Source organism: Crocuta crocuta, unplaced genomic scaffold (assembly GCF_008692635.1).
Source record: "Crocuta crocuta isolate KB4526 unplaced genomic scaffold, BGI_CrCroc_1.0 scaffold216, whole genome shotgun sequence".
Taxonomy (NCBI): domain Eukaryota; kingdom Metazoa; phylum Chordata; class Mammalia; order Carnivora; family Hyaenidae; genus Crocuta; species Crocuta crocuta.
In genome coordinates, this window is record NW_027531504.1 from 6,356,904 (window position 1) to 6,369,722 (window position 12,819).

The 12,819-nt window shown below is 39.8% G+C and overlaps 1 protein-coding gene across 1 annotated transcript in view; it reads left to right on the top strand.

Annotated features, from left to right (window-relative positions):
• The first annotated feature begins 10,894 nt into the window (after nt 1–10,894).
• Nucleotides 10,895–12,819, top strand: part of NDUFA12 (NADH:ubiquinone oxidoreductase subunit A12) — a 25,666-nt gene continuing 23,741 nt past the window's right edge. Inside the window, exons 1-2 of the mRNA XM_077772164.1 lie at nt 10,895–11,037; nt 11,914–11,996. Of these exons, the coding sequence (XP_077628290.1) occupies nt 10,952–11,037; nt 11,914–11,996 (169 nt within the window). The 5' untranslated portion in view covers nt 10,895–10,951. The remainder of the gene's footprint in view (nt 11,038–11,913; nt 11,997–12,819) is intronic.

The window sequence follows — 12,819 nt, forward strand, 5'->3', positions numbered from 1 at the left end:
AAAGATGCCAGTAGCCAGCAAAGATGCTCAGTACCTGGAAGAACCGGTGTTCATATTCAGAGATGATGCCTTGGGACATTTAAAAAGAAAAAAATGGTTACAAGTCTGTGTACTGAATCATTGAATTATCTTTTTCTACCCGTAAGTCAAGCGACCACTTTTTGTCCTTCCAGTTTTTTGAGCAGGAGGCAGAGGTTAGTTTTCTTTAGAAATGAACTGGAAGATCAGAGAGTTTCCAGGGTACCAGGGATAACAGCTTGGATTAGATATAGGATTGAAAATATGGATATGGTGAAAATCTGCATTCTCCCTAATCATGTTCCCACAGTGCTGGCCATTGGTATAGGCTTCTCTGCCAGGATGATTTTCTTCAGAGAAATTAATTGGCCTTAGAGAAAAGATCTCCAGGCACTTGCTTTTGGTTGTACCTTGATGAAAAGCCAGCTTGCTACTTTATCACTCTTCAGAGAAGCCAACTAATTTCCAAGTGTTATGGATATAGATAGATAGAAACATGCACGCGCACACACACACACACACACACACACACATACACACATACATATACATGGGGTTTCCATTCAGGTCTTTAGTGCCTACTATTAAATATGAACTTATAGCCATGATCACTAGATAATTGAGGAAAATCTCCAACACATAAAAGATCAGACATTATTAGGGCCCAGAGGCAGAGGGGTAGGGCACAAATATAATCCAGGGATCAGAAAAATATCCACCTCTAGGGACGCCTGGGTGGCTCAGTCGGTTAAGCATCCCAACTTCAGGTCATGACCTAGCGGTTCATGATTTTGAGTTCTGCTTTGAGCTCTATGTTGACCACTCAGACCCTGGAGTCTACTTCAGATTCTGTGTCTCCCTCTCTCTCTCTCTGCCCCTTCCCCACACATAATCTGTCTCGCTCTCAAAACATTTTTTAAAGAAAAATATCCACCTCCAAAAGTAATTAATATTTTGAAACAAAGATGTATCCATTAAATGAGAACAGGATGCTTTGAAAAGGGAAATTTGGTCTGTGTGTGTGTGTGTGTCTGCCCCTCCCCTGCTTGCACTCTCTCTTTCTCTCAAAAAGGAATAAACATTTAAAAAAAAAAAAAGAAAAGGGAAATTTGGAGCAACTACCTGTCCCTGGAAATTAAAAATGATAGCCAAAGCAATTCATTAGAAGAGTTGGAAGATAAAGTTGTTGAGAAACTTCCCCTGAAAGTATAAATAAAAGATAAAAATAAGAAAAAAATAAAATTAGAGAATCAAATCAGGAGGCCTAACATCTTAATAACAAGAGTTTAAGAAAACAAAAGAGGTAAGGAAATTGTTAAATAATACAAGAAAATTTTCACAAAAGGACATGTGCCTCTAGGTTGAAAGGATCCACCCTTTAAATGAAAAAGATCTTTACAGTCTTAAAATCAGAACAATATAGTCAAAGAGAAGATACTGTATTGCTGCTTCTAGTGATACAGTGAAATAGGTAGGTGCTGTGAAGGGTGTTGATCTGTTGCTAGGCTCCTAAGTCTTACATGAGTTTTCAAAGAAGTTTAAAATTGATGTAGGTCATGAGTCCTGCCCCTCACTCCCCACCCCATCCTGGCAGAAGCAAATGTACATCTTTTCTGGAAAAAATATGTATTCTTCAGAGACAGAGCATGAGGTGGGGAGGAGTAGAGAGCGAGGGAGACACAGAATCCGAAGCAGGCTCCAGGTTCTGAGCTTTCAGCACAGAGCCCAACCTGGGGAACGAACTCACGTACCACAAGATCATGACCTGAGCCTAAGCCAAGATGCTTAACTGAACCACCCAGGCGCCCCCAAAATATGCATAATTTAGATCCGAAGTTGGCACACTTTTTTGTGAAGGGCCAGGAAGTAAATGTTTTGCTTTACTTTGTGGGCCACCCAGTGTCCGGCAACTACTCAATTCTGCTATTGTAGTGCAAAAGCAGCTATACACAATACACAAATGAATGGCCCTGCCTGTAGCGTAGTAGAACTTTTACAAAGGCAGGTAATGGGCCAGACTTGGCCCTTGGGGCATAGTTTGCTAACCCCTAATTTAGAACCTCAAGGCTGTCACGAATCAAGCTCACCCATAATATGAGATGACAAAAGTACCAAACTCAGAAGGAAACAGGTTAAAGAGATCAGCAACACACATAGACCCTGAAAGAAATAGGAGATACTCAAATTGTCACATCCATATTATAACTATGATAGGTTTTAAGGGGAAAAATTGAACCAAAAAGCAAGAAAAGGGAATAGCAAAAAAGACCAAATAAATTATAAAAATAAGCCAAAATAATATTTAGGAATAAAAAAACTGAAATTTTAAAATCAGTCCATGGTGGAAGATCATACCTCCAACACATACATTTAATTCGAACTCCCTCCTTAGACATCATTAAAGCAGCCAAAAATTTGTTGAAGGATTATCTCAAACACAAAATTAAGGGAGAGAAAGAAACGAAAGCCACAAAATTTAAAGCTGGACAACACATTAGTGGTGATCATCTTAGCAAACCTGAGAAGGTTGTCTTAGCCTACAGTAGAGAAAGCTGAGAGGCATCCTGATCTGCACCACAGATCCTCCAGAATGCTCTAGGATTTGCAGCATCTACTTGGGAAGGGGAAATAAAGGATTTATTAAAAGTCTATTAAAGAGGCAGAGAAACACTAGAATGATAGAATTTGAAAGTTGGGTTACCAAGTGAAGAGAATGTGAAGCAACAGGATGTGTTGAAGGTGGGAGTGTCCATTGATATAACCATCTCCAGAAAGTAATTTTGTTACACAGTAAAGTATACGCACATACCTGCTTATTTACCCTGCAGAAGCTCTTGTACATGTGCCAGGAGACATACTAGTATTCATGTCTGCACTATAAGAGCAAAAAAAAAAAAAAAAAAAAAACCTGTCCAAACACCCATTGACGGAAGAATGAATAGGTAAATAGCAGTGCATCACCCAGTGGAGTACTATGTAACACCAGAAAAGGAATAAAATACCAATGTCGCTGAATCCCAAAAGTTATGTACAAAAAAGCAAGACCAAAAGTATGATTTAACCTGTTTATTGAAAACAGGTAAATACAATAGCATTATTCAAAGTCACTTATAGATGTGGTGAAATTAACTTAAAAAAATGAAGGAAGGGCACCGGGCTGGCTCAGTTGGAAGAGCATATGACTCTTGATCTCAAGGTCTTGAGTTCAAGCGCTATGTTGGGTGTAGAGATTACTTAAGTAAAACTTTTCAAAAATAAATAAAAAGCAAGGGAGTTATCAGAGGGAATTATTAGTACTTAATTTATTTTTTAAGTTTTTATGTTGGGTTTTGTTTTGTTTTGTTTTGTTTTTGAGAGCACAAGCAGTAGAGGGGCAGAGAATGCCAAGCAGGCTTCGGCTGTCAGCCCAGACCCTGATGTGGGGCTCAAACTCATGAACCGTGATATCATGACCTGAGTTGAACCCAAGAGCCAGCATTTAATCTACTGAGCCACCCAGGCACCCCTATTAGTACTTAATTTAGAATACTAGTTACTTCTGGAGGATTAGGAAGAAGATACAAACAAGAAGGAACATACAAGGGGCTTTCAAAGTATTAACAGTGTTTAATTATCTTGCTTTGTAACAAACCACTCAAATTTAGTGGTTTAAAACACTTGTTATGCTCAAGAATCTACAATGAGATCAGAGCTTGGCATGGACTTCTTTTCTGCTCCATGCAGTCACAGCTGGGTCAGCTCAAAGGGCAGGCGTTGGAATTTTTGGAATCACACACATCTGGAGGCTGACAGTGGCTGGCTGTTGTGCAGGAGTGGCAAACATCTGGAAGAGCATGCAGGACCAGAAATGTTGCAGCCATTCTTGAGAAAGGATATTATCTCAGCAGCCTCAGGAAAAGCCCAATGTGGAGAAGAGCTCATCTTGACAAGATTTCCTGATGGGTCTTTGTCTAATAGAGTTGTTTATAAACTGATACATAAGAAACAATAAGATACCTAGGAATAAACCTAACTAGAGATAAAAGATCTATATTCGGAAAACTACAGAAAGAAATTGAAGAGGACACAAAGAAATTGAAAAGCATTCCATGGTCATGGATTGGAAGAACAAGCATTGTTAAAATGTCTATACTACCCAAAGCAATCTACACATTTATTACAATCCCTATCAAAACACCACCAGCATTTTTCACAGAGCTAGAACAATCCTAAAATCTGTAGAGAACCACAAAAGACCCCAAATAGCTAAACCAACCCTGAAAAAGAAAAAAACTGGAGGCATCACGATTTCAGATATCAAGCTATATAACAAAGCTGTAGTCATCAAAATAGTATGTTACTGGTACAAAAACACACATAGATCAATGGAATGGAATAGGGACGCCAGAAATGGACCCACAACTACATGGTCAACTCATCTCTGACAAAGAAGGAAAGAATATCCAATGGAAAAAAGACAGTCTCTTCAACAAATGGTGTTGGGGAAAACTGGGCAGTGACATGCAGAATGAAACTGGACCACTTGCTTACACCACACACAAAAATAAATTCACAATGAATGAAAGACCTAAATGTGAGACATGAAACCATCAAAATCCTAGAAGAGAACATGGGCAGCAACCTCTTTGACCTTTGCCTCAGGAACTTCTTACTAAACACACTGCCAAGGCAAGGGAAACAAAAGCAAACAGGAACTATTGGAACTTCACCAAGATAAAAAAAAAAAGCTTCTTCATAGCGAAGGAAACAGACAATAAAACTAAAAAGCAACCAACGAAATGGGAGAAGATATTAAGCAACATATCTGATAGTATCCAAAATCTATAAAAAGCTTATCAAACTCAACACCCAAAAAACAAATAACCCAGTTAAGAAATGGGCTGAAGACATGAACAGACACTTTACCAAAGAAGACATCCAGATGGTTAAGAGACACATGAAAAGATGCTCAACATCACTCATCATCAGGGATATACAAATCAAAACCACAATGCGATACCACCTCACACTTGTCAGGAGGGCTAAAATTAACAACACAAACAACAGGTGTTGGTGAGGATGCAGAGAAAAGGGAACCCTCTTGCACTCTCGGTGGGAATGCAAACTGTTGCAGCCACTCTGGAGAACAGTATGGTGTTTCCTCAAGAAACTAAAAATAGAGGGGCACTTGGGTGGCTCAGTCTGTTAAGCCTCCAACTTCAGCTCAGGTCATGATCTCCCAGTTTGTGAGTTCGAGCCTCGCATTGGACTCTGTGCTGACAGCTCAGAGCCTGGAGCCTGCTTCAGATTCTATGTCTCCCTCTCCCTCTACCCCTCCCCTCCCTCTCTCTTTCTCCCTCTCTCTCTCTCTCTCTCTGTCAAAAATAAATAAACATTAGAAAAAATTTTTAAAAAGAAACTAAAAATAGAACTACAGCAATTGCACAATTAGATATTTACCCAAAGGACACAAAAATACAGATTCAAAGGGGTACATGCACCCCAATGTTTTTATTAGCATTATCAACAATAGCCAAACTATGGAGAGAGACCAAATGTTCATCAACTGATGAATGGATAAAGAAGATACAAATATATACAACAGAATATTATTCAGCCTTCAAAAATAATGAAATCCTGCCATTTGCAGTGACATGGATGGAGGTAGAATATATCACACTAAGCCAAATAAGTCAATCAGAGACAAATACCATATGATTTCACTCATATGTAGAATTTAAAAAACAGATGAACATATGGGAAGAGGGGAGAAAACAGAAAAGAGGGAAACAAACCACAAGTGATTTAATGATAGAGAACAAACTCTGTGGAGGGAAGTGGTGGGGGATGGACTAGATGGGTAAGGGGTACTGAGGGCAATTGTTGTGATGAGCACTGGGTGTTGTGTGTAAGTGATGAATCACTGAATTCTGCTCCTAAAAACAATATTGCACTGTATGGTAACTAAAATTTAAATTAAAAAAATAAATAGGGGCGCCTGGGTGGCTCAGTCAGTTAAGCTTCCAACTCGGTTTCGGCTCAGGTCATGATCTCATGGTTTGTGAGTTCCAGCCCTGCATGGGGCTCTGTGCTAACACACGGGGCCTGCTTGGGATTCTCTGTCTCCTTCTCTCTCTCTTCCTCCACTACTCTCTTGCCCTCTCTCAAAAATAAATAAAGATTTAAAAATAAATAAATACAACAAAAAAATAAATTGTAAGAAGTTGTAATAATTGTATTGTTTGGACAACGTACAGAACAGTACAGAACAGTACAAAAAAGACCTTTGGACCTTCAAACTTATGTGGGTGGGGAAGAGTGCTAAGAAAATTACTTCGCTATAGACATGGACTTCTCTTTGTGAGAAATGAAAGATAATTTCCATGTGATTATTGGGGCATGTGTTGAGAGAGACAGAGAGAGGAGACAGGCAGACACAGATGGAAGCCAGATAGTCTTCTAACCTAGCTGCTCTGTCTTCCTCTGTTTGTGCTCCTGTAACAAAATACTAGACTGGGTATGAAACCACTAAAGAAATGTAAAGATGGATGGAAATTAAGATGGACACACTAACGCTTCAGCAAGGTTTGACTTTAAAGTTTAATGATTTATTTTGAGAAAGAGAACGAGTGAGAGATCATGTGTGAGCAAGGAAGGGTCAAAGAGAGAGGGACAGAGAGGAACCTGTGTCATCACGGAACCAGAACTTACCAATTGTGAGATCACGACCTGAGCCGAATACATGAGTTGGACGCTTAACCGACTGAGTGACCCAGGTGTCCCATCAAGGCTTGACTTTTAAGCTGAACAAACTTTTCTCTTCCTCATTCTTGAAGCCTCCTCCTTCCTGTCACTTGTTTTTCTGTAGAATCCTTTGTTCCAGGAACTCAGTCTCTATATTGGCATCTGGCTGACCTCAATGTATACTTAGTGATGAGACTTGGATGGCCAGCACTAGCCAGCTAGTCATGACAAAAGTGGCTGGCAGCATGTACCAGATTCCTCTCAAAAGCGCCCAGATGCTGTATTTTCCTATAATACAGGGCAGGTCTACACTTTCGAGACATTCGCCTGCTGCAGCCTCCTTTGCCTGGCAAGGTAATAAACTATCTTTCCTCTGTGTCCCCAGAATCTGTCTTTGTGTTATGTTTTGGCTCTGGAGCACAGAGGTTGGTTTTTGACATCAGGTGGCTTATAAACAACAAACATATATTTCTCACAGTTCTGGAGGCTTAAAGTCCAAGATCTGGGTGCCAGTAAGGTCAAGTTCTAGTGATGACTTCTTGACCACAGGTTGCAGACTGCTGACTTTTCACAGTGTCCTCACATGATGGAAGGGGCTAAGGACCTCTGTGGAGCCTCTTTTTGAGGCACTAATCCCATTCATGAGGGATCCACCCTCATTGCATCCATGTCATTTTATTCATTGAGGCAGAACAAAGGCCTCTCAAATTCAGAGGGAGATAAAATAAACTTTACCTCTTGATGAGACAGTGGCAAAATTCTGGAACAGTATAAGGAACCAGAATATTTTTGTGGCCTCTTTTGGAAAACAATCTGTCGCAGAAAGTATTCTCATAGGCATGGCTGTGGACTCTTAAGATTAGACACTTTTATATGTATCTTTCACAATATTTGATATAAAAACAGTTCTTAAATGGAAAAAAATGAAGCACTCTCAGACCCCTCTCATTTCTACAATTCCTTGAATCTAGAGGAGGGGAATAAGTCCTTCAGAGATTGTTAAGCATAAATTGGCCCTTAAATAGATATGTGCCAGAAAAGTCAGTAAACTGTATTGGGAGAATGGAACATGAATATATGTAGTGTGTGTGTGTATGTGTGTGTGTGTGTGTGTGTGTGTGTGTGTGTGTGTTATCAAAGACCTAAACTGTCACCCTCTACTTAAAATTTTAAAAATCTAGAAAGAACATAAGAATGTAATCTAGTAATATGTTAGTGATTAGCAAAATAGGCAGCTAAAGGGTTGAAACGACTCCCAGATTGATTTTGGGAGTTGGAAATTGATCAGGAATCAGACCTATGATTCTTTTGACCAGGGACATATGTTCATGTATTAAATTTTTAAAAAGAAAAACAATGGAAGAGCTAAACAGCAAATTAGATTGTTAAAAACAGAATGAAGGGTTTGGGCAATATTTTTGTTCACATGAGCAGGACAGTATTATTTGAATGGATTCTGCATATCTCTTTAGGTTTCTTTGGCTTTGTAATAATAAAACTAATATCAAGTTAATAACAAAAATCAGAACAGGTTACTATGACAAAAAAAGCAATCAGAGATTAAGAAAGAGTCCGGGGCACCTGGGTGGCTCAGTCACTTAGACATCCAATTTCGCCTCAGGTCATGATCTTGCAGTTCATGGGTTCAAGCCCTGCAATAGGCTCTGTGCTGACAGCTCAAAGCCTGGAGCCTGCTTCAGATTCTGTGTCTCCCTCTCTCTCTGCCCCTCCCCTACTCATGCTCTGTCTCTCTCTGTCTCTCATGGTTCATGAGTTCAATCATAGGGCTCTCTCCTGTCAGCACAGAGTGCGTTTCAAACCTCTGTCCCCCTTTCTTCCACTCCCCACCCTTTCTCAAAAAAAAGTTTAAAAAAAAAGAATGGTTAAAATAATACATTTTATGCTGTGTTTTTTGACACAAAAGAAAAAAAGATGCTAGGAAACCAATTTATAATTTTGAACACTTAAATAAAAGAGAGAATCAGGGGTGCCTCAGTGGCTTAGTCAGCTAAGTGTCTGTCTTGAGCTCAGGTCATGATCTCATTGCTTATAAGCTTGAGCCCCACGTCAGGCTCTTTGCTGTCAGTGTGCTCTCTCTCTCTGTCTCAAAAATAAATAAAAACATCAAAAGAATTTTAAATAAATAAACAAGAGAGAGTCAAGCACTTATCCTGCCTTTTCCTATATGTACTGTATATCAGGAACCAAATAGTTGAGGGGAAGTGTCCCTTTCAACAAGAATTGTGGCTAATGAAGAAAAAATAGAATCACACAATGCTCATCAATGTCTGCTAAAAATCACAAAAAGTGGAAGACACTATGTATGCTTCCTGATGAAGCATAGAAGACATCATCTCCTATAAAACATACCTAACAACATTAAAAATAAACACAAATCTGGTCAAGCACCTAGGTGTAATTATGAATATACAAGAAATGTAAGGGGTAGAGGAATACAGGGACAAAAACAAAATCCAGACTGTGGAAAACTACTGGAGAAACTGCCAGTTTCTCCGTCAAATAAGTTGGAAGGACAAAAAATAAATAAATACATAAATAAAAGGGGTGGAGAATGGAGGAAACCTATGGCTCTAAAGAATTTAAAAGAAAATCAACCAGTTACAATGTATGGACTTTATTTGGACAAAGTAAAAATATTATAGGGGAGACTGGCTGGCTCAGGAAGTGGAGCATGCAACTCGTGATCTTGGGGTTGTGAGTTCGAGCCCCATATTACTTAAAAAATAAAATCTTTACAGAAATATATTATGAAACAATTAGGGAAATATAAACACTCCTTAGGGAAATTGATTATATTAAGGAATTATTAACTTTTTGAGGTGAGATAATGGTAAGATGGTTACTCATTTATTTTTATAAGTTTTTATTCATTTTTGAGAGTGGGAGTGGGAGAAGTGCAGAGAGAGAGAGGGGGACAGAGGATCTGAAGTGGGTTCTGCACCGACAGCAGCGAGCCCCATGCAGGCTTGAACTCACCAACTGTGAGATGGTGACCTGAGCCACCCAGGCGCCCCGATGATTGTTTTTTAAAAAGCCCATAGCTATATAGAAATATATCACATGGAATTTTTTTGGAGACAAAAAAGTGCATGAAAGTCACTGTTGAACAATTTCAAATGTGACACGATTTTGAGGAATTGATGGAATCTAAAAAAATGTTATCCTGATATTTGGAAGTTTCTTCTTTGAGGTTGAAGATTTAGTAGCATAAAATTAAATCCCTTCTCTGGGTCTAGTCATAATACATGGTCCTTTCAAGAGATAATTTTTTGTTTCAATTTTTTAATTCTTATAGACAATTATGAAAGCTTGCAGATTTGAATATAAATCTTACAAACCTGGACCCTTTTAAAGAAATGATATGGCAGACTAGATTCTAGAAGAGGAAAGGATGAGAAGAGGTGAAGGAAGTGCCCATGTACTAAATTTCTCATCTCAAGTAGCTGAGAATCAAGTAGAATGTCCCAAATTGATGGGGAATACAGGTTTAAAAGCATATTATGTAAAATCACAAAATAGCCCCTGGAAAATTATAAATAATATTCATTAAATACCCTTCTTTATTATTTAACAATTTTAAGTCTCATGCATGATTTAGTTTTCTAATATATTTTAAGTGTTTAAATTTTGAATTTTAACTTTGCAAGTCAATCCTTGAGAGCAGATATTAACCTTCTATGCCTTCTCCTCGCTCCCCTGCTTACACAATGCTAGTGTATGTACTTAGTATCGAATGTACTCAGTATCATTTGTGCTCAGTATTGAATTCGTTTTTGGTATCTTGTTTCTAAACAATGTTGGCGCTAGAAAGGATTTCTGTGAAGTAGCCTGAGCCAATCATTTTAGATGAGGAAACTGAGGTCCCCAAAGAAAGAACTTACATCTGCGGAAGCCTAGTCTAGGTCAGCTCTCCACCACAAGCTCCATACTCTAAACACAGACCCTGACGACTGTTCAGTTTCTCGCGCCTCTGCTTCCCAGGGAAACGAGCTGAGCGTTTTCCCGGAAACCGTAAAGCGGTCGCGCAGCGGGGCCCAGCTCTGCGCATGCGCAAGGCCATCTCCGGGGATCTCGCGCGCGTGCGCGAGTCGGAATTTTTTGTGGTCGGTACCGTGCTGCAGAGTGTTCGCTTTCCCCCGCCCGGTGCATTTTGAGCGTAGCACCCGGGAGGCTGGGCCTATGGGACAAGATGGAGTTCTTGCAGGTTCTGAAACGCGGGCTGCAGCAGGTCAGCGGCCACGGCGGTCTCCGCGGCTATCTACGAGTTTTGTTCAGGTAGGCGGCCAAAGCCATGCTCTTGGTCTCCGGGACTGAACTTGAGCTAGCTGGTTTCTTGGAAAGGGTCCTGGGCTTGGGGTCCCCTTGGAGAATTCGCACTTCTTGTCAAGGACAGTCGACCCAATCTCTATCCGGCTTCCCAGGTGTGTGTCTGGGAGTGTCCTTCGAGACAGGATCAAAGCCAGCTGTAGAGACGGAGCTGTAAGAGTCGAGGGCGTGTGGGCTGCCCGGCAGGCTTCCTGGAGAGTAGTGAGCTTTGTCCAACATTCACAGCGTGACCTTGGGAAAGTTTTCCCCTTCACTAGCCTTCAGTTTCCTTCTCTGTACAGTAAGATCATAATGGTCCCTACTAGTCCACACATTCTTTGAATTGAGGGAGCAACATCGTTCGCGGAAACCGAATCGGAGACATAGAATCGAATGAAAGCCTGGAGACATTCGAATCAGTTTCAGAGGAAATACTTTGGCTTCCTGATTTCCTGAGGGTTTTTGCTAACTGCAGTCCTCATGGCCTAGGGATAATAGAAAAAGTAGACTTGTAACTTGAAGATATTTCATCTATATATTTAGTGTCATTTAAGCACATCAGTTGAGTCGGTCTAAAATTTCTGGTCTTTCTATCTTACCGGTCTACGTGGCACTGGGGGCGTCATGAGTAGGGATTCTAGAGCTCTTACCTGAAAGCTGATTCTTCCACAGTGGGTGGCTTGATCCTGGAGATTAAGGCTAGAAGTATACAACTAGTGACCATCCCCAGATCTCTTCATTTTCAGCAGCAGCCTTGACTGGCTAAAAGTTGTTATACTCACTGGTTTAAGTTTGTGTTTTGAACAAAGAATCATTCTAAAATATGTTTTCTTTTGATATTCACAGGGCAAATGATGTGAGAGTTGGTACATTAGTGGGAGAAGACAAATATGGAAACAAATACTATGAGGACAACAAGCAGTTTTTTGGTGAGTACAGTATATTTTGGTATAAATAATGGGAGTGAGATTGAGACTGGATTTGACTCTGTTTTCTATAATATACAAGGAGCTTCTTTAATGATCCACTTTCTTTTCACTTTCATGGGGTTATGTATGTTGTGTACGGAAATATTTTTACTTAAAAGTCATGGCCCATTTCTCCATATTAGTAAGCTGGATGTATCTACAGCATTCTTCTTTGGATATGTGTTTGTGTTTTTTTATTTAAAAAAATTTTTAGCAGCATTCTTTTTTTTTTTTTTTAATATTGGTTTTTATTTGAGAGAGAGAAAGTGAGCAGGGGAGGAGCAGAGAGAGACTGAGACAGAGAGTTCCAAACAAGTCTCCTCACTGTCAAGGCAAAGCCCGACGTAGGGCTTGAACTCACGAACCGTGAGAGATCATGACCTGAGCTGAAGTCCAGTGCTCAACCGATTGAGCCACCCAGACGCCCAGCAGCATTCATTTTAATAGTAACACAATTCTCAACTGTATAGAAGAATCATTATTTTTTTAAACACTTCACTGTTGGTAGGTATTTAGATTGATTGCCTTCAACCTTTTGCTGTTAGAAACAATGCTGCAGTGACTTGCTTGTAACAACATCCACATTCATTTGTTTAAATATTCCAAGAATAAATTCCTAGAAGTGGAGTTCCTGAGTCTAAGTATGCACATTTAAAATTTTGATGTATATATTGTGAGATTGTTAAGGCCCATCTCTATCATCACGGCCTAACTGTGTGAAAGGTTTCTCCATGTGTCTCAACATTCCCATTCCTCTGCCTCCTTGGATTGTACTTTACTATTA